Below are 20,163 nucleotides of genomic sequence, written 5' to 3'. Positions count from 1 at the left end.
ATTTACCTTTGAGCAAGCTAGAGTATCCCACACTAATTTTGAAGTGCCAAATTGACAGAGGAATGCAAGAATTGATGGATTGAATCAATGGTTTTGGAGGGAGAATGTCGAATGAAGTTAGGGTTTTGAGAAATGGGTAAAAATGCGAAAAAATGAAACTGATCTGCGTATTTGCGGATCAGGGCTATTCGCAGTTACTAACTGCGAACAGTCATGAAAGACAAAATAGTTGTTTGCAGTTAGTAACTGCGAACAGCTATTTTGTCTTTTATGGCTACAGCTCCAAACCATAGGTTTGAGATTTTCACGCTTACTTTTGGAAATTTTTAAAACTTGGTTTATTTGATTAATTTTTTTTTTTTGCTTAAGAACTTCAAATTTTCTAATTTTGTTTTAGATGTTCTTGGACGACACAGCCTCATAATGAGATCATGAATTTGAACTGGCTTAATTCGCGTGCGTAATAACCTGGGTATTTTTTTTTATTTTCTGGACATTTTTTCAATTTTGATCTTAAAGGTATCAATTTTAACCTTAAAGGTATCAATTTTAAAAATTCATACTTTTAATGTTAAAATTGATAAATACCCAGAAAATTAAATGTTATTATACGCGTGAATTGGGCCGACTCAAATTGAGACCGTCTCGTTCGAGTTTTTGTGAATTTTTTTTGGCCAAATCTCTGGGCTTTTTGGGCTTGCTAGTGGCCCCAAATATGACATTTTATAAGTCAACTGTTTTAGAAATGAGCTACTCTTATGAGAGTTCGTCTCTTAATGAGACAAACACAAAATAAAAAGTCCATATGATGTTATATATTAGCTGCTCCTTTTAACTCATGCATGGGATGCTGCTCATAATAAGATAGTCTTTGTTGGACCTCTTGAGTTTTGATGATGACTACACTTTATTTATGCAATTATGTCTTTAGAGATTGTGTGCAGGTTGATATCCGATCTTGATTATGATCGTAGATAGCACTTATGACTTGGTTTATGGAAACATACATGTCGAAAGGATTCAAAGGATGTTAGGAAAATATATCGCTTGGGATGTAAAATGGAGACAGCAGATCTACTGTTCCCAAGTTGGATGTTCTAGCAAAACTGGAATTCAGAGACAGTGCACTCTCCCTGAGCTGAAGTCAGCCTACGTTAACTGGAAATTCTGGTTATTTATTTTTAATTATTATTTTTAGTTAATGTATTAAATAAAGTTAATTTGTTGCAATTATAATTTATTAAAATTAATTGGCAAAGTTTTTTTTTTAAGAACCAACGTTTTTAATTAAAAACTCTTTTTTGGACTTATATTTAGTAAATAATGGAATTTACTAAATATAGGTATAACAGCCGTTTTCTCTTCTAATAGCCTAAGATAACCGTTCTCTATAATTAGTCAGTAAGTAACCGTCCCTATTTTTAGTAAGCCTAACCGTTTCTATAATTAGCATAAAGTTCCAGCAGTTATTACTAGAACAGGAATTGCTGTTGAAGAAACTGCTGATAAGGGAACTGCTGCTTAAGGGAATAGAACCTATTATTAGTAAATGGGAACAACGGTTATTGTTATTATAACCGTGTACTTGATTTAATCAAGTTTTATGCCTATTTTAAGGAGATAACCGTTTGTTGGTTTAAATCCACATTATTCCCATTATTATTTTGGATAAGGAATAATGGTTGGAATATTCCTTTTTATTAGGGAAATTGACTCTAAATAGTGGGACTCAGTTGTTCTTCAAAACTTGCCTTAGTATGAGCTATTAAATCATACGTAATTTTGGGAGAATTTTTACAAGAAAATTTTGTTTAAAAAATGCCAATTAATTTATAATATTTTCTTGTGCAACTTATTGATTTTATTTTTAGAGAATTTTTATCCTTTTGTAAGGGATTTTGAGTGATATTTGTAATTAGACTTGGGTGAATCTAAGGGGGAAATAGATAGCTTTTAGTGAAGCTAGTGTGGAGTTTAGCTTTTAGTGAAGCTAAGTTTGTTGCTTTGAGTGAAGCAATTTGAGAGAGAAGTTGGCCTAGTTGATGCGCTTCAAGTGAAGTAAGATGTTTAATGTAATTGTAACGAGTTGCCTTAAACATAGTGGAGAATTTAGAAATCCCATGGGGTCGTGGTTTTTCCTTCTATTTAGGCCTAGAAGGTTTCCACGTAAAAATCGTTTGTCTCTTTTGTTATTTCGCTCTAAGTTTAAGCTTTATTTATTTTATTTAATTCCGCAAAAAAGGGCAAAAACGCTTAAACTCGTAACAACAACAATTCACCCCCCCTCCCTCTTGTTGCTGTTCCCGTCTCTGACTAAGTCTAGAGTCTTATACAAGAATTTATGTTTACAAATTAGTAAGGCTTGTAAGAGACCATTTCAACATGAGACGAGCCCATATAATTAACTCATTTTTAATCAATCATTTTAATGATCACTTGATTATTATAAGTAATCTCTCTAAGACTATAAAAGGTGATCACTTAAAACTACGAGTGATCAACTTAAGATTATAATTGATCTCATTAAGACACTACGCGTACATAGGTTAACCCAATGTAGTTGATCTCAACGTGAGACCGTCTGATTTGAGAGTTTGTGTTCACTAACTCTTATATGAGATAGTCTTACCATAAAATGTGCCCCACACATGGTTTAAATAGCTCAATTAATTCAAATTATGAGAATATTGACTTCTTATTTTGGAGTCATTTCATTGAGTAATAGTCTCTGACAAGAGTAAATTACAACTATTCTAAGTTGGAACGTAAAAGATAGGGTCAATTTCAAGTTTGAACTTCAAACCATTTTGAAATAGCTTTACTTGTAACAATATCAAATTAACGAGCTACTTAAACTAAATTATTTAGACTTAATGTAGATGTGTAATACTTAACCGAGCTGCTACTTCAATACTATAATCAAATATTCAACTGACTATATTATCATCTAAACAACGACTTCTTATGAATTTAATTATTAGAGTATAGAATATTTAAAATGTTAAAGAAACTACATTATAAGTAGAGTTAAATATAACTATAACTGCATAATTTTCTGTAGAAAAAATGACCTAGTTTTATTTGTAAATTTGATATTCTAAAAAAATTTTTATGACTTAAGTCACCCTATAAGTATAAAACAACAATATCAATAACAACCAACCATTGGAACGATTGCCAAACATATAAAGCCCAAATTACGTTATTGGGTGGATTCGTTTTCATTAAAGAATTAATAAAAGTACTAAACTTTAAAATAAATATAAGTTTAATTAACTTACCTTTTTTTATATCTCTGAATGATACTTGATTACTATTCTTGCGCTTTCAGTTGTTGTTGACTTCTTCAATTTCAAAATAAGTTCTTTACTGGAACAAGTTCAAAGAATAAAGTCACATAGTGATCTTATGCTGAGTATATATTTAATATAGCTTAATTTTTAATAACTTTATTTATATAAATTAAAGTTCATTTGAGCTTTCTTTGTGTTTTATTAATAACTTAACTCCTCTGGTAATTGTTTACTTGATTGTAGAGGTTCCGAGGTGGTCACCCTAAAAGTTTAGCGCCTATAAGCGTGCCAAGCCAATCTCACCTTATCAGCATGCCACCTCAGGAAAATGATTAGATCGCACACTCTCACCTCGGGTCACAAACAATGTCACCACTTTGAGACTAGTACTTTTCATCTGAGAGTTGCCCGCTTTATGACAAAAATTTATAAAGTTAGTAGCTAGGTCCGTTACGACACCGATCTTGAACTTTTCTTATTGCCTTTTGTGATATTCTTTGATTTCTTGTAATTCTCTCAGTTTATGTCTTTTAATCATGATTCAAGAACATTATTCAATTTTCTCAGTTTTTTATTCATAACTTAAATTGATTCCTTTGACAATATTGTTTCATTCTTAATTATAAACTTTTATAATCAAGTGTTTAGTATTTAAAACCCTTTTCTCAACTATCGATAGTTTATAGTTCTTCATTTAATGTTTCTTTTAATCTGTCTCATGTTAACATTCAATTCATTATATTACTTTAATTATTCGAATAAAGTATACATTTCTTGTAGTTTTTATTTGTTTGCATATAAAATAGTCCAAGTAATTAATCTCATTTTAATTACGAATATGACGTCTAAATTTATTTTAATTAGTGATGGTAGTAATTTGAATAATTTTCTACGATGATAGAAACTTGATAATTCGTAACGTAGTTATAAATTGCAAGTAACGTAAACTTTGGAAGTAAAACTTAAAGATGAGCAACTACCCATAACATTGTGGGATAATAATAATACTTACTTGAAAACTTTATTTACCTATGTTGGCAATAAATTAAATATTTTATATAAATATACAAGTGATTTTTAAACATGAAGTACAAGTTACATAACTTGTTACATGTACAATAATTTTCACCCAAAGTTTAAACTATCTTAGATAAACCTTTATTACACCATAATAGACCAATTTTAGGATGAAAATCACCTCGAATCAGCACCAAATGGCTGTCCCCTACCCCTTTTTAGCTCTTTGTTTACTTACATACACAGACTACACACTCTTGCCAAAATCCCTTTTGTACTAATATAGATAGTGCTTCATTACAACCATGTAAAGGCTAAAATAAGAAGCCAAAAGAGTAGCTAATTTGCCATTCCATCTAGCCACAAACACAAATACGTTGCTCCCAAATTCATCGAAGAACAAACACTATAATCCTTCAAAGTTTCAACTACTAAAACATATTTTTTTCTCATCAAATCGTCTTCAAAAATTCATCTAAAACTTCTGAAAATTTATGTTTATAAACTCATTCTTCCATAAAAATAGTCTTCATTTCAAGAGCTTTTCAAAGACACCAAACTTGAAGAAACCTACCAAGAATAGAGTAAGTTATGTTCATTTCTTTATTTCACTTGTTTTGTTAATCTTGTTTATGTATAGTTCTTTTTACATGAAATCTTTCTATATACTAAGATTAATATAAAATGGGTATTTCATCATAAAAACTAAGAAAAATAATCTCCTAAGAAGGCCTAGAAATTTGGGTCAAAAGAAGGAAATTTGAAACATTTTTCTTCCATTAACTTACAATCTCCTATTTTTATTTCCTAGCTAAAAAAGCCTCTCAAGTAGTAAGACTTGTTCAACAAGTGTCGCTCAACATTAATCCATATCCAAAGTGACAAAATATCAAAGGTTTAGTAAATTTAACAATCTTAAAGTTAGAATTGAAAAGTCATTAAGTTATATAAAAGGAACTGAATATAATGCTATTTTTGGGTTCTTTGAAAATATTAATAACGAAGGAGTTGAATTTTAGTTCTAAAGAAGTTGGACCGAAGTTTAATGAGTACTTTTGGAGTTAAGGATCGAGATATGTCACGTGGGGTGATTCTAAAGTATTTAAGAAAAGCTGGGAAAGATTGTATATAAACTTGTTTTTAAAAATAAAAAATCCAAAGAGTTCTTGAATCTGGAAAATAATATAAAAATAATAATTTTAAATTTTTACATGTATTATTATTGTGGGCATCATGCATGTTGATTATATGAATTATTGTATGTTTAAAGACATGTTTAACAATACTTTGTGAAACTAATTGTGATGGAATTGATTATATAAGCTTGGAATACCTTCAATATACATTTTAAAAGTAATTTGCTATAGCTGTATATTAAAGAAATTTCTTGGATATTTTCCTAAAATTTATTCATTAAAATGACGCTTCATTGGATTTGAAGGTGTTAAATACTTTTATTATGAAAAATGGTATTAGATAAACTCTTGATAACCAAAAATAATTAATAAAAGCATATTATAATGTTTCCAAAAATATTTGGCCAAAATATAATTAGGTTGGAATTTTCCACGATTTTTGAGTAACCGTTTAATTGTTTATCGGTAGATTAGAAAATATTAAAATATAAATTAATTACCAAATAAACACATATGGACTAGAACTTTTTATTTAATACGCATATGAATAGAAACAAAGTATGATAAAATTTTGAGAACGTTTCACTGACATTTAAAGACCTTAATAATTTTCACTCGGTTATTAATAATTGATTAGCTAAACAATGGTAAAATATTAAATAAATATTAAATAACGTAATTTGGACATGAAAATTTTTTAGGCACTTATATAAACAGTAGATAATTTTAGAAAATTTGTATTGATTTTGGGGACCATAATGGAATTAAATAAATTCTATTTTTATCGGTAAAATAACAACATTAATTATTAAAAATACCCAAACAATTTTTAATGGTTATTTAAAATTTTATACTCCTTAAAATAGTTCCTGGAACATCATAGAATTTTTATATTATATTTTTCGGACTCAAATAATTTTAAACCTATTTTATTTTATTTATTGATAAAATGCCTATACAAAATATTGAAATGCAATGCATAACATTTATAAGTTTAAATGCCCTAATAAACATGTTAGATGACTTTTGGAACTTTTGTATAATTTTGTAAAAATAATTATTAATTATTTACTAATTTGTCAAATTAATAGAAATTGTTTATTTATTAAAAGATTATATCGATAATTTAATTTGAAAAAAAATAGACTTTTATCACCAAATTATAATTATACCAATAATGTATAGTCTCATATTATAAAACGAGTTTAACTTTTATAGTTTATAACTTGTGAACTATATTTTTGTTCTTTTGAACGAATTTTAAAACTCTTTTAAGTTATACTTTACTTAAGAAGGATTGAAATGAAATGTTTTAGTGATTTCCTTCAAAAATCTTATTGAATTTTAACTACGTTTTGAAAAGATACATTTCATACATGTTAGTGATGCCTTAATATATACAAAGGTTTATGTTTGATGATATGATTTTGTGGTGCTAGATATGGCGGAGGATCCTTACACTCTCCTTATTTTAGGAAGAGATGCTCTGATGACTTTGGGCGTCCTTATTGATTACAAAGCTGAGACCATCACTATCTAGATAGCCCATGAGAAGGTTGTTTTTGTTTTCTCCAAGTCCTCCAAGAAGCCTATGTTCGAGTAAATTTGTTCCTTTGAGGTGGTTGAAGGTATGGCTGATGAGAAGATTAAGGGTGTGTGATGTCTTTGTTGCCCTGGTGTTTAATGAGGAGTTTGATGATGGTGAGAAAAAAAATGAAGAATGTTTATACTGAGGTTGAGAAGGAGATTGTTTTGATGAATGAAGATAATGTTGATCCCGAGAGTACTGTCATACATGCCTCCAAAAGAAAAGGGCAAGAAAAAGAAAAAAAAAAAAACCACAAAGCGAAAAATGGGTGCATCCTGGCTTGGGGGAGCCTCACATAATAAAACACCTCCAGATGACCCCGGTCCCAGTTTGCTTACCTTTGCCAATGCTGCTTAGTGGAGAGTCATGAGTCACCAAGCAACATGTATGATTTCTTTGTTTCCTTTTTCAGTTTGAGTTGGGGATCTGGGCTTGCTTAGTTTGTGGCTTAGATGAGTACCAATTGAGGTGCATTTCAACTAACCGATTAGGATTGAACCTTTTAAGAGTCCATTGCGAGTCCTATGTCATTGAGTGCGAGTTAGGAATTCTTAAGAATTAAGTCTATTCTCCTCCAACATAGTCTACTTTTCTAAAGGGTAAGGATGATAACACGTTTGATAGTTATAGCTACATAGCCAGATTGCCTACCATGTACAATGATTGACTTTAGATTAAGCCAAGTTTGGGCCTTTATCTTTTTTTTTTTTTTGTAGTCTTACTATTTAATTCCACATGAGCCAAATGTTATCTCTCTTTACCTAGAGGATAAACAATTATGGTGGTGTTTATATGTATTACATTGTGGTGTAGGCTTTTGGTTAGCATAGTGGTTGTTTGTCTGTTATGACTCTATATATCATATTTTTCTTAGTTGTTTCTCCCTTTTCCTCTTGTGTTCTTTAAAGAGATCTATATATATATTCATCGAGGGAGGAAATCACTAAAAGAAAGGGATTGAGTATTCAAAGAAAAATGATCATGAACAAACACAAAAAGAAAAGAAAATGTCATAAAAACAAAAAATTTTTTTGTGAATAAAGCAAGTTTGTTCATTATGTTAGAGTTCATTGGTGCTTTATTTGAGGCTTTTGGGTTGGTATTATTGTTGGAAGTGGTAGTTATTGGTCGGATAAGTAAGTTCTGTGCTGGAGAGTAAATAAGATACAATTTTCAAGACTTCTCCCTATTTGGTGTTTGATTCCCGACTCATCTTTAGTCGGATTTGAGCGAAACACATCCCAAATTAAACACATGAGCGTTATTAGATATTGCCCACATCTTTTGGAAAATAACATGGAGAGTGTAAACTTGTGACCTCTTTAGGTAGTGAGTGGCATGGCCTGTATTGTAGCTTGTCTAGTGATCCCGAGTCTGTGAAAAGCGTTGTTGTTGTTGTTTTTATTATGCTCTTCTGAGCCAATTGTACTTGCACACTCATAGCTAGGGAAGATTTTTGTGTGTACACAGCTTACATTGTCTTGTTTTTCGTTCACCTTGCTTTTTATTTGCTTTAGTGTTGTTTTGCCTTGTGCTTTCATGTTGCCCTGCTAGTTCATTTGCTAGGGACTAGAAAATGTTTTCCTTAGGGGAAGTTGATGTGCTCGTTTTAGAGTATGTTTACGACCTCATTGTAGTGTCAAGCCTCGCGGTTTTAGATTAGTATTATGCTCTTTACACTTAATTTTACCTTGATCTTGTCTTCGAGTTGTTTTAAGGTCATTTCAGGTATTTTCAAATATTCAAGGTCAGTTGCGATGTGTTCGAGGCTTAGACACTCTTATCAAAGGTTGGACACACATAATGGAGCTTTGGCACGCATTCCTTGTCATTCCCAAAGACCCCGCAAAGTTCGGAAGCATGGCTGATACTTGAAGATGCAACAATATTGAAAGCATTGCTCATTTGGACGAATTCCCCAAGAATTCGGTCGAATGTAACACAATCTAAGCTATTCAAAACATTCTGCTCTCGAAACATGTTGAAAAGAGCGAATGGGAAGCCCATTCGGTCGAATGAGCTCTGCTCTATCGAATGGTTTGCCAAATTTGGTCGAATGAGTTGATGGAATGTACCCTGTTGCCAAGTGCTGCTGGAAGCCCCGAATGAAAGACACATTCGGCCAAAACCATACCTATTGTAGGAGTGGACTAATGGCCCGTTTTGTAGGTGGTAATAAACGGTGGTAATGGAAATGAAAAACTAGTGTAATTTTGGTTGAAAAATCTATTGGTTACCTTGATGGTCCTGCTTGTCCAACTTTAATTATCTCATTTTCTTCATAAAATCCATTCCAAGACATCACCATTGGGAGAGGTGGTATTAGGTAGTAATGGAAATTTGTATAAAAAAACCATTTTTGTGATCAAAGTTTCATTACCATGGGAATAATATGGAACTTTTGATAAAATTTTACACTATAATTCATTCTCATTACCACCATTTAGTACCACTAACCAAACGAGCCGTAAGAACTTTTGAAATGTTGCTTGCAATTTTTTCTCCACCGATTTGTAAGGAAAGGGTAGCGATGGAGCATGTGATGCACCAGTTTTCTTCGTACTTGAATTTCTCCTCTTGCAATTTCTCTCTTCTTCATCCTTCTTTTTCTCTCTTTTTCTTCCTCTTCAACCTCATCATTCTTTTCCCCAACTTCTTCGTTCTTCTCACCTTCTTCTCTTCTCTCCCCTCAAGATCATCTCTATGCTCAATTTCAACTTGAAGATCATGACTCGTCGAAGAACTCTCCCCAATATCACCCTTGGAGCCTTAACAAGAGAGGTGTATGAAGTCCTTGATCTAAGAATGATCGCTTTGCAAGTGTGATGGTTAGGGTTGGAGTTTGGGGTGCCTGGTGATGGGGGTTAGATGGATGGGTTCAGTGGGAATAGGAAGGGTGGAGGTGGGTAGGTCATCTGAGCAAGCTAGGATTCAAACAACTTCTGTTGTGCTTGAATTTGTTGCATTTGAGTAACAAGGTTTGATTGATTTGAGAGAGTTTGGTTTCATTGAGCAAGAGAGCTTACTTGAGAGGATAGATAATCATGATTTCGAGCGATATTCAGTAGTGGTTGTGTAGATGGATAGGGTAGGTTGGGGTTGGATCTTGGCACTTGAAGGTATGGCTGTAACACCCTAGAATTTCAAACCCTGTATACAAAACCAAAACCGCAAGGAAACGACAAAAATTTCGATGTTACATTAAAGTATAAAATATAAAATAAATAATAAAAAGGAAAAGAAAAAATTTAATGGTTTAATTAAAGTAGGAATTGAAAAACTTCCAAATAAGATTGTGAGTAAATTTCGACAACATCTGCCCCAAAGTTGGACATACTAAAAGAAAACAAAAGATCAATGAAACATAACAAAGAAGAGCCATCATCGGCCTTGTACCAAATATTACGGTGGAATGATCATCACCTAATCCTCAGTCGACATGCTAAGCATGGATCCTGGTTCCCACATAAACACTTGGGTTTTCAAAAATAACCAAACTTTAGAAGTCATTCAAGCTAAAATAACGAAATATCAAAAGTTATTCAAACTAAATCTTTGCAGTGGAAATAAAATTACACCAAATAGAGGACATGTGTCTCAAACCCAAAACTTAAACAATTCCAATGAAAAGAAACTGTCAATAACAATAAGAATATTGCACACTTCAAGGTTCTCACTCATTTCCCCTCGTATGCAATGCAAAGAAGCTCTATCACTTGTAAGATATATCTATGATATCCCTGCTGCTCAACGTAAGATCATAGACCAACGCGTCATAGCAGGGCTATCAAAGACGAGCCATCAACAATGAAAACTAATAGTACACGTCAATAACTAACAACATGTTATACATATAACCAATAATCAATATCAACATAACAATCACAAGATAAAGGAGACATTTCAATGTGTAAGTATCAGTTCTAACTACTTCTCATTTCAATGTACTTCTCAATGCCTTCACCGTTTTCATCTCTTCTTTGATTTCATATATTCTCGTATGTGACAAGAGGCCACCATATTGGATTTTGCAAGACCCACATGGCAACACATCGACCAAGGGCGGTGACGACCATGTCGACGCCCAATGGCAAAGTATGATCATATCCCCATACAACGACTATACACAGATGATCCATGCCTCTGTAAACTAAACCAACTGGGGCACCAATCTAGTGGAGTCACAATAAACAAAAAACTTAATATCTCATCAATAAGGGACTCATTCTCATTCATAAAACATAATTCACAACCTATCAATAAGGAAATAATTCTCATTCCATCTCATATAGTTCAACATTCTACTCTCACGACATCAAAACCCATTCTCTACCATCTTTACATACCAATCCACACATGAAACAAAAACTTAATAATGTTTAGTAGCAAATCATAGTCAACATAAGGGATACAATATTTTTACGCAAAGAAAACATATTGAAGATGCATGCAAAAGTTAGCTACTGCTTGTACTTCCCTGTAACTCCAAGATACTTCAAAAAAGGTTCTTACACTCATCTTATGAACCGGACACCTATACACGTTTAAAGTATAAGTAATAAGTTTACTTGATTTCATTTAGGAGCTACTTGCTCTATGAAGTACGCCACTACCATCCTTATAACTCACAACTCATATGAATATGCATTCTAACTATACACACAACATGTTTACTCATGAATTATACCATCAATCAATCTAACCATAACATTAGTTTCCATTCAATTCTAAAGCAAGGCATGTTCAAGGAGAAAAGATTTTGTTCATACACTTTTGCAATAAAACGCGATTATGTTGACTTAAATTGCATAATGTAGTGTATTACACTCGATTTGAATGATTCAATTCATGATGATAATGACTTTTAATCACATTTAATACATTCCTCAAGGTAAATTTGAAGTGCCAAGGAATAAAAAAATAATTAGTAGTTTAGACAACTCATAACACTAATTTTCTATGACTTATACATATAACATAACTTGGGATAACTATTGAACAAACTAACCTTGGCCATTAAAAATCAAAAAAGTATCCACCATAACCATCTACTACAACTAATCACCGTAAGCGACACATAACACAATAATATTTAATTGTAATTTTTTTATTACCTCCAAACCAACAATAATAATCATATTTACCACTATTAGCATAATAAAATTACATTTACATATATTAAAAGTGACGAACAATCCTAACTATTTTTAATCATCAAAACCACCATTATTTATTAAAGATAAAACTAATCAAAGGTTTCTATAAATTTGTCCCAATATCACAATATAACGATAATGCATAAAAGTAGTACATACCACTTTTATATTCATCCCTAATACAAACCCTAACTTATTTATATTCAAATCACAATTCTAACACTTATCCATTACAAATTCTATCAAGATATAAACTAATTTAAATAAGATTCACGAATTTACCCAAAAGTTTTTAATTAAAAGCACTAGTTTAAATAAGAATGGAGTGCTCACAAAAATTGAGGAAGAAGAGAGAAGAGGCGTGCGGGGACAGTAAGCGGCTGGTGGTGACGTGCTACGGCTAGACTAGACTGCTAGCGACTGGCTGGTGGGCGTGCGGCTGGCGGCTGCAGCCACTGGCTAGGGCGGTGGTTGTCTTTAGGAGAGAGGGGTTAAGGAAGAAAGAGATTGAGAGTAGAAGAAGGTTAAAAAAGAAGGCAATGTAAGTAGGGATGCAGGCGGGGCGGGTCTAATAGGAGACCCGCCCCATCCCCCGATGGGTCCTGGTTTGATGGGTCATGGGGCGGGTACGGGTATAAAATTCATACCCACCGCGGGGATGGGGATGGGGATGGGTTTTAGGTGATACCCGCCCTATCCCCGCCCCGCCCTGCCTCAAGAAATGTACAAATTTTTTTAAAAATTTATTTTGAAATTTCTGAAAAGCTTGAATTTATTTTCAAATTTTTTTAAAAATTTAAAAAAACCCCGGTTTATATTGTTTAAAAAAAATTTTCAAAACCCTAAATCTACTTTGGGCCTTTGAAATCCCGTCTTCTTCACTGCTGGCCGTCATTTGCTAATTGCTACTTCTTCAATCTTCACTGCTGCAGCCTGCAATCATCTTCTTCTTGAAATAGACTCCCATCTTCTTCAATCTTTCTGTCGTCATCTTGCTTCTTCTACAGTGACTTTGCTGTATGTGGTATGAATCTTGTTTCTCTGTTTTTTTTATACACTCAAGTCCTTGCTTTTTGTTTATTTTATTTTTGTCTTGAATTGTTGTTTTCGTGTCTGGAAGTTTGCAAAGGTTTTGAGTTTGTATCTGTTGGTATGAATATCGGATTGTTCATCTTACATAGAGCAGGGTTTAATTGAAAAAAATGGTGAATTTTGTGATCGCGGTTTTGCGAGTTTTTTGTGTCTGAAATGCTAGTTGGGTTGGTATTCAGTGGAGGGGATGGATTTTCTTGTAAAAATAATTTAATTTCAGAAATGTAGAAGAACCTAAATAAAGCATTAATGGATGTCTAGACATCACTTCGTAGAAACTATGCTGCTTCTATCTGTTAGTCTTTATTTAATTAATGAGCTTGCTTGATATTGTTTCTAGTATCATTGACTTTGTTATAGAATTTGTTTTCAGATTTCGTGTTGGCTAGTCATATTCTTAATTCATCCAGCTCATTGAAATAAGAGTGTTGGTGTATGTATAAACATCCTTTTATCTTACTTGTTAGATAAATATGGCTTCAAACCCATCAACTACTGCAAGTTGTACTCCTATTAGCGTCGATGAGTATGAAAGTCCAGCACATGTTGTTTCCGATCCTAACGTGTTACCTATAACAAGTAAGCACACTTCGGCGGTTTGGAATGATTTCAAGAGAAAGAGAGTTGGTGGGGTAGAGAAGGCTGAGTGCAATCATTGTAATAAGCTACTTTCCGCCGGTGCAAAGGCGGGAACTTATCATTTGAAGGACCACATTCAAAGTTGTCGAAAGCGAATATGTCAAGATCTTCGGCAAACAAGATTATTCGGTACACAACATAATGTGAATGGTAGTAGTGATTCTTTGACTTTGGCTCCTTATGCATTTTTTCAAGAAGATGTAAGAAAGGACTTGGCCAAGATGATTATATTGCATGAGTACCCCATTAGCATGGTTGAGCACTATGGCTTCAGGAAGTACTCTAAGACTTTACAACCTGGTTTTAAAGTACCGTGTCGTACCACTACTAGGAAGGATATAATGAAGAGATATGAGGATGAGAAGGACAATATTCTAGCTTTGTTGAGGAAAGTCAAAAGTCGAATTTCATTAACTGCGGACATGTGGACTGCAAGTAATCAAAGGAAAGGCTATATGGCAGTCACTTCACATTTCATTGATAATGCGTGGAAGTTGCAAAGTCGAATCATAAGGTATTACTATCAACTACTAATTGTACTTGTGCTAACATACTTTACTTACCTATTTACTTCTGATGCAATTATTTTTTTTGACTAGGTTTCTTTATGTCCCTACCCCACATAATGCCAAGGTTCTTGCCGATGCATTAAAACAATGCATTCAATCATGGAACTTGGATTTGAGATTGACATCTATCACAGTAGATAATTGTACGACTAATGATGCTATGATGGACATCATAAAGGACTCTTTCCCATGTGGTTCTCTACTTTTGGATGGTGAGTTCTTACATATGCGTTGTTGTGCACATATACTTAATCTAATTGTTCAAGATGTTTTAAATGATGTAGTGTATGATGGAGTTAATCGAATAAGGGAAAGTGTTGTGTTCTGGACTGGTTCTGATAAGGAGATTAGTTGATGAATATGAGTCTAGGAGTGAGAATACTCAAAGTAAGAGGCAACTACCTTCCAATTTAGCAAGTGGTGGGAGTTCTTGTGATGATGTTGATATGAAAGAGTTTGCACAATTTCTAGAGCGAGACAAAAATCAAACTTATGAAAAATCTGATTTGGACAAATATTTGGAAAATGCTAACATACCACTTGAAGATAATTTTGATATTCTAAATTGGTGGAAAACAAATGGAAGCACAAATCCCGTTCTTCAACAAGTAGCACGGGATATTTTGAGTATTCCTATTTCTGCGGTTCCATCCGAATCAGCTTTTAGCACAGTGGTAGAGTTCTTGATCCTTATCGTAGTCGACTACTACCTCAAGCCGTTGAAGCTTTAATGTGTTCTCAAAATTGGATTTGGGCTGCCCTCAAAAGTAAGCATTAATCCTATCAATATTGTGTAAGTTTTATGCATTGATAAATTTTGGTTATAAAAACATTTGTATTTGCAGATTGTGGAGAATTCAAGGGCAATGATTTTGCTAAAATTGTTGGAGAGTTGGAAGAAGAATGCGAAATGAAATTTGATAGTGATGAGATTATTCTGGATTGAATTACTTTAGATGATTTTGAATTGATGTTGAAACTTGAAATACTTTTGTTTTAGACATGTATATTTGTTTGAGACTTTGGTTATGCGTTTGTTTGAGACTTCGAATATGTGTTTGTTTGAATTGAGACTTTGGATATGTAATTGTTTGAGACTTTGGATGTGTTTTTGTTTGAGACTTTGGAGTTGGATATGTTTTATGGGTTTTAAGGCCCAAATAATTGAATATAAATATGTGGCACAGATGGGTATTAAGCGGGGATTTGACGGGTGGTGGGGCGGGTAAAATGGGTATTAGACGGGGATGGATACCCAGATGGGTGGTGGGGCGGGGATGGTATTAGGTACAAACCCATCGGGGCGGGGACAGGGAAAAAAATTATACCCGCCGCGGGGATAGGGATTGCTTTAACAGATAGGGATGGGGATGGTAATGCCAATACCCGCCCCGCCCCGCCCCGTTTGCATCCCTAAATGTAAGGGAGTTATGAATTACTGTGTTCTTGAAAAGGAAAACGTGAGATTGGGTAAACTGAGGGAGTATGAAAAATTAAAAATTTAACTATATTTGACTTGGTTGTATTATCTACAAGACCGAATAAAAATTAACTCTATCCCATACTTTAATATATTTTAATAATAATAAATGACTAAATCAAATGTATAATAATTGTTATAAAAAGTTTATTATAATAACTAAAACAAACATTTGATAACCAATATGTTAAGAATAATCTTCAAAAATAATTTTTATTTATTTTATTTTACGGACATTAAATAATTGCGGGGTGGTACATACCCCTTTAAAAGAAGTTTTGTCCTTGAAACTACAACATAAAAGACTCTAAACAAGAAAATTTTCTAGCCAATCCTCTCAAGTTGGCTCCATATGACACATCATGCCTGTCAATCTATTATCAAAGATAACTTTAATCGTCATTAAAACACACACGTATTACTTCATTATCATTGTTTTCTAAAAACAACTAACTACATTAGACACATAACATTGCATTCAAATATGTAATCGAATTCAAATTTTCAACAGCAAGCATGCAATAATTGTAATAGTACACAATATAAATAAGAATACGCTTGAAAACGTGCGAAATTTATCGCATTCTACACCTCTTAAAAGTAAAGTTACGACCCTGTAACTAAACTAACCTTAGTAAAAAAGAGTGGATATTTCTCACGCACGGAATCCTCTAATTTCCAAGTTGCGTTTTGAGTGCGTTGGTTAGACCATAGAACTTTCACCAAATTAATATCTTTTTTCCTTGTATTTTGCACCTTAGCATCCAAGATCTCAATGTATTTTTCCTCGTAAGACAAGTTCTCATCAAGGTCTAAGGGCTTAGGATCTAGCATATGGGATGTATCGAAAACATATCGCTTCAACTGTGAAATGTGAAACACATTATAAACCTTACTCAACTCATTGGGCAAAGCAAGCCTATAAGCAACTTTTTCCACTCTCTCTGTGACTTCATAAGGTCCCATAAATTTTGGGCTCAACTTTCCCTTTGTGCCAAACCTCATCACTCCTTTCATCTAGGAAACTCTCAATAGTACATAATCCCCCAAGGCAAACTCGTCAAGTCTTCTCTTAAGATCTGCATAGAACTTATGTTGATCCTGTGCCGCCTTAAGCTTTTCGCGAATCATTTTTACTTGATTGTTCATCATGTTGAGAAATGGGTGAATAAGTACTTGTTTTGACTGGATTTCCAAAAGAGTTATGATGGGCTAAAACGACGTTAAATATCTTTTTTAGTCTACGTGCAAATAGGTGAATAAGTACTTATGTCGACTGAATTTTCAAAAGAGTTACCCCATCAGGATAATCATGAATTTTTTTGAAAAAAAATATCGTTATGATGGGTAAAAACGATATTAAATATCTTTTTTTGTCTACTTGTCGGGAAATAGGCGAATAAGTACTTGTCTTCGATTGAATTTCCGAAAGAGATACCTTATGAAGATAATTGCGATGTCCGTTTTTTGGAAAAATATCATTTTGATGGGTAAAACGACGTTAAAGTGATAAAACACAAGGGTACTATAGGTAATTAGGAAAGTCAAATGTGATTACGGATGGTCAACAGAAGTCAAAGGTGATTCGTGATAGTCAAGGGTCATATAGGCTGGTCAAACATCATTTGGGTTGGTCAACGGTCAATTGGCCTAAATGGTGTAGACTTTGATACTTTGGTGGCAGTAATTCGTAAAAAACAAACTTCGAGGCTGTAATTTGCAAAAGCCCTAAACTTAAAGGTTGTTATTCGCAAATTACTCTTAAAATAATAATACTATGTATAAATTAAACTCATAACATAAATAATACTAGATATAATATAATGTGAGTAGTATGTATTTAAAGTATAACATAAAAAAAAATCATGAATATCATTTAAACACATTATCACTTAGCACATAATATTAACGGGATAATCCTAATTAGATAGGCATTGAGAATTACCTTATGAAACGACCCTAGAATATTAATATACGCTCTTTGAACCTTTGTCTATGAATCCGACATTTAAAGTATAATTGTTGTTTATAATTATAGATAAAAAATGGCTAGATATTTGAAAAATAATATGAAGGAGAAGAATAAACTAATAATTGCTGTAAAAAATGGCTAATGACAGAATAAGTATTAGATTGAAATAGAGAAAGAAACAGATAAGGGAGAAAAGAAAAAGAAGAATAATATTATCAAAACTACAATTCAATTTTATTGGAAAATCTTAATTAATATATTAAATATTTATTATTATGACTTTAATTTTTTTATATTTTTTTTAATAACCGGATGTTACAGCGGGATCATTAGATCTATCAAATGTCTAGACCACAGGCACTTTCACTTTGATCCGGTTAGGAACAGATAATATTTTGGCTGACTAGGATGTTTTTATTACCACTGGTACTGATGAAGGCCCTCCTTCATACTTCTCCTCTTGCTTGAGGGGGTTGTGATACGATTCTTCTTCCTTCAACTGAGATTCTTTATTTTTTCTTTTGGAGTTGAGTATAGTATGAGCGTCTTTTACCTCTCTTTGTTTCCTTCGGTTGATGATATCCATGGCATCAAATCCTGAGTTCTCAGGGACCTTGCTAAGGTCCTAGCTAAGTGGTTGCTTGGAAATTCGGTTAGGATTCGGGGTAGAGATCGGGCGCTGCTAGTGACTACCTAGGGTCAGTTGTTTTGACACTCGGTTAGTAGTGTTTCACAAGTCTTGAGTTGTTTCCTAACTATAATTAATGTCCTCAACCGAAAAATCTCATTTAAGTTCAGAGGTGCGATTGATATTCAAAGTAGGAACAACATTCACAAGCCTTTGGGCAAGCTGGGCTACATTTGGCTGTGAAGTTTGCTGAACGGTTGGTAAAGTTCGAACTATTTATGGGAGAGATTTGAATTGGGTGGTAATGGATGCAACAAAGGCATCCAAGTCTTGTCTAGTGACAAACTTGGGAGGCAGGTGTAACATCCGTTTTTTAAAAAAAAAAAAAAATAAATAAAAAATAATAAAAAAAAAATAATAATAATAATAAATAAATAAATAAATAAATTTTAGAAATTTTTTTTTAAAAAAAAATATAACTTCCCATTAGCAAATAACTTCCTACTTCTCCCTCTAAATCTTATAACTAACCTCACATAACTATTATAAATTAAACCAATTACCCTTAATTTCATTCAATTTATTACTCTCACTTCCTTTTTCTCCTACAAACTCTTCCTCCATCTTCCAATTGCTTAAAATTTAATCAAAGAAAAGGCAAGATTTTGATATTAAAGGTATGTAATTTCATCTCTTTATAATATTGTTCTACCAATTTCAATCCAAATTACACATTTTGTATTTGATAAAAAAATAATTTCTGACCTTAGTTTTCCGGCGATACGGCAGTCACCGGGATACCACCGGCGTGCGATGGCGGCCACCGGAGCCACCGCCGGCCGGCACCTTCTTCGTTCTCCCTTTCTCCTTCTCTCTCTTCTTCCCTCCCTCTTCTTTCTTTCCGCGTGATACAATGGGTTTTCTTTTACCCATTTTATTTCTTTTTATTATTTATTCCTTCAACCTTATTATAATTATTATAAAATGTTATCTATTTTCTTTTTTCTTTTAATTTTATTATGTTAAGTTTTGTCCTTTTCTTTTAAAAAATCATTTATAATACTCTTAATATTTATAACAAAATTTTTGAAACAACCTTTTTGAATAAATTATATAAAACAAAAAATAGAGTCTTTTAATTTATTTATTTCGATGGGTTGATCGGGGTATTAAATTGAGATATATTATTTTCTCGTGTAGACAGCGGATTCGTAGACAGAGATTATTAGGAGCGTACGTTGTCTAGGATCGCGTGACAAGGTAATTTACAATGTCCATCTAATTAGGACTATCCCGTTAATATTATGTACTAAGTGATAATTAATGTGTCTAAATAGAATGCATGATTTTATATGACATTATTTTGTATGATATTATGTTTTATATATTCTCAAATTATATCTACTATTAATTTTGTCAAACTTGAATTTATAATTACTATTTTGATAAAATTTATATTATTATCTTGATAACGAAATTAGATACGGTTTAATTTGAAAGGGAAATACTTATAATATTATTATTTTGACGAAAGTTATATTATTATTTTAATAATGATTTTAAATGCGATTGAATTTGGGAGGAAAAATATTA

At 32.7% G+C, this 20,163-nt stretch overlaps 1 protein-coding gene across 1 annotated transcript; it reads right to left on the bottom strand.

Moving 5' to 3' along the window:
* Positions 1-16,260: 16,260 nt before the first annotated feature.
* Positions 16,261-16,987, bottom strand: LOC130826519 (uncharacterized). Its single transcript, XM_057692102.1, has 2 exons — positions 16,601-16,987; positions 16,261-16,344 (listed from the first exon to the last, which is right to left on the bottom strand). The coding sequence occupies exons 1-2, from the start codon at positions 16,985-16,987 to the stop codon at positions 16,261-16,263; spliced, it is 471 nt and encodes a 156-aa protein (XP_057548085.1).
* Positions 16,988-20,163: the final 3,176 nt, after the last annotated feature.

This window comes from Amaranthus tricolor, chromosome 11, assembly GCF_026212465.1.
Source record: "Amaranthus tricolor cultivar Red isolate AtriRed21 chromosome 11, ASM2621246v1, whole genome shotgun sequence".
Lineage (NCBI taxonomy): Eukaryota > Viridiplantae > Streptophyta > Magnoliopsida > Caryophyllales > Amaranthaceae > Amaranthus > Amaranthus tricolor.
Note: the sequence above shows the minus strand (reverse complement) of the source record. Positions and strands in the feature narration are given on the sequence as shown.

Coding starts and splice junctions, on each gene's coding strand:
- LOC130826519 (XM_057692102.1), bottom strand. CDS start 16,987: ATGAAAGGAGTGATGAGGTTTGGCACAAAGGGAAAGTTGAGCCCAAAA. Junction 16,345..16,600: donor ATCCACTCTTTTTTACTAAG/GTTAGTTTAGTT, acceptor CTTTGATAATAG/ATTGACAGGCATGATGTGTC.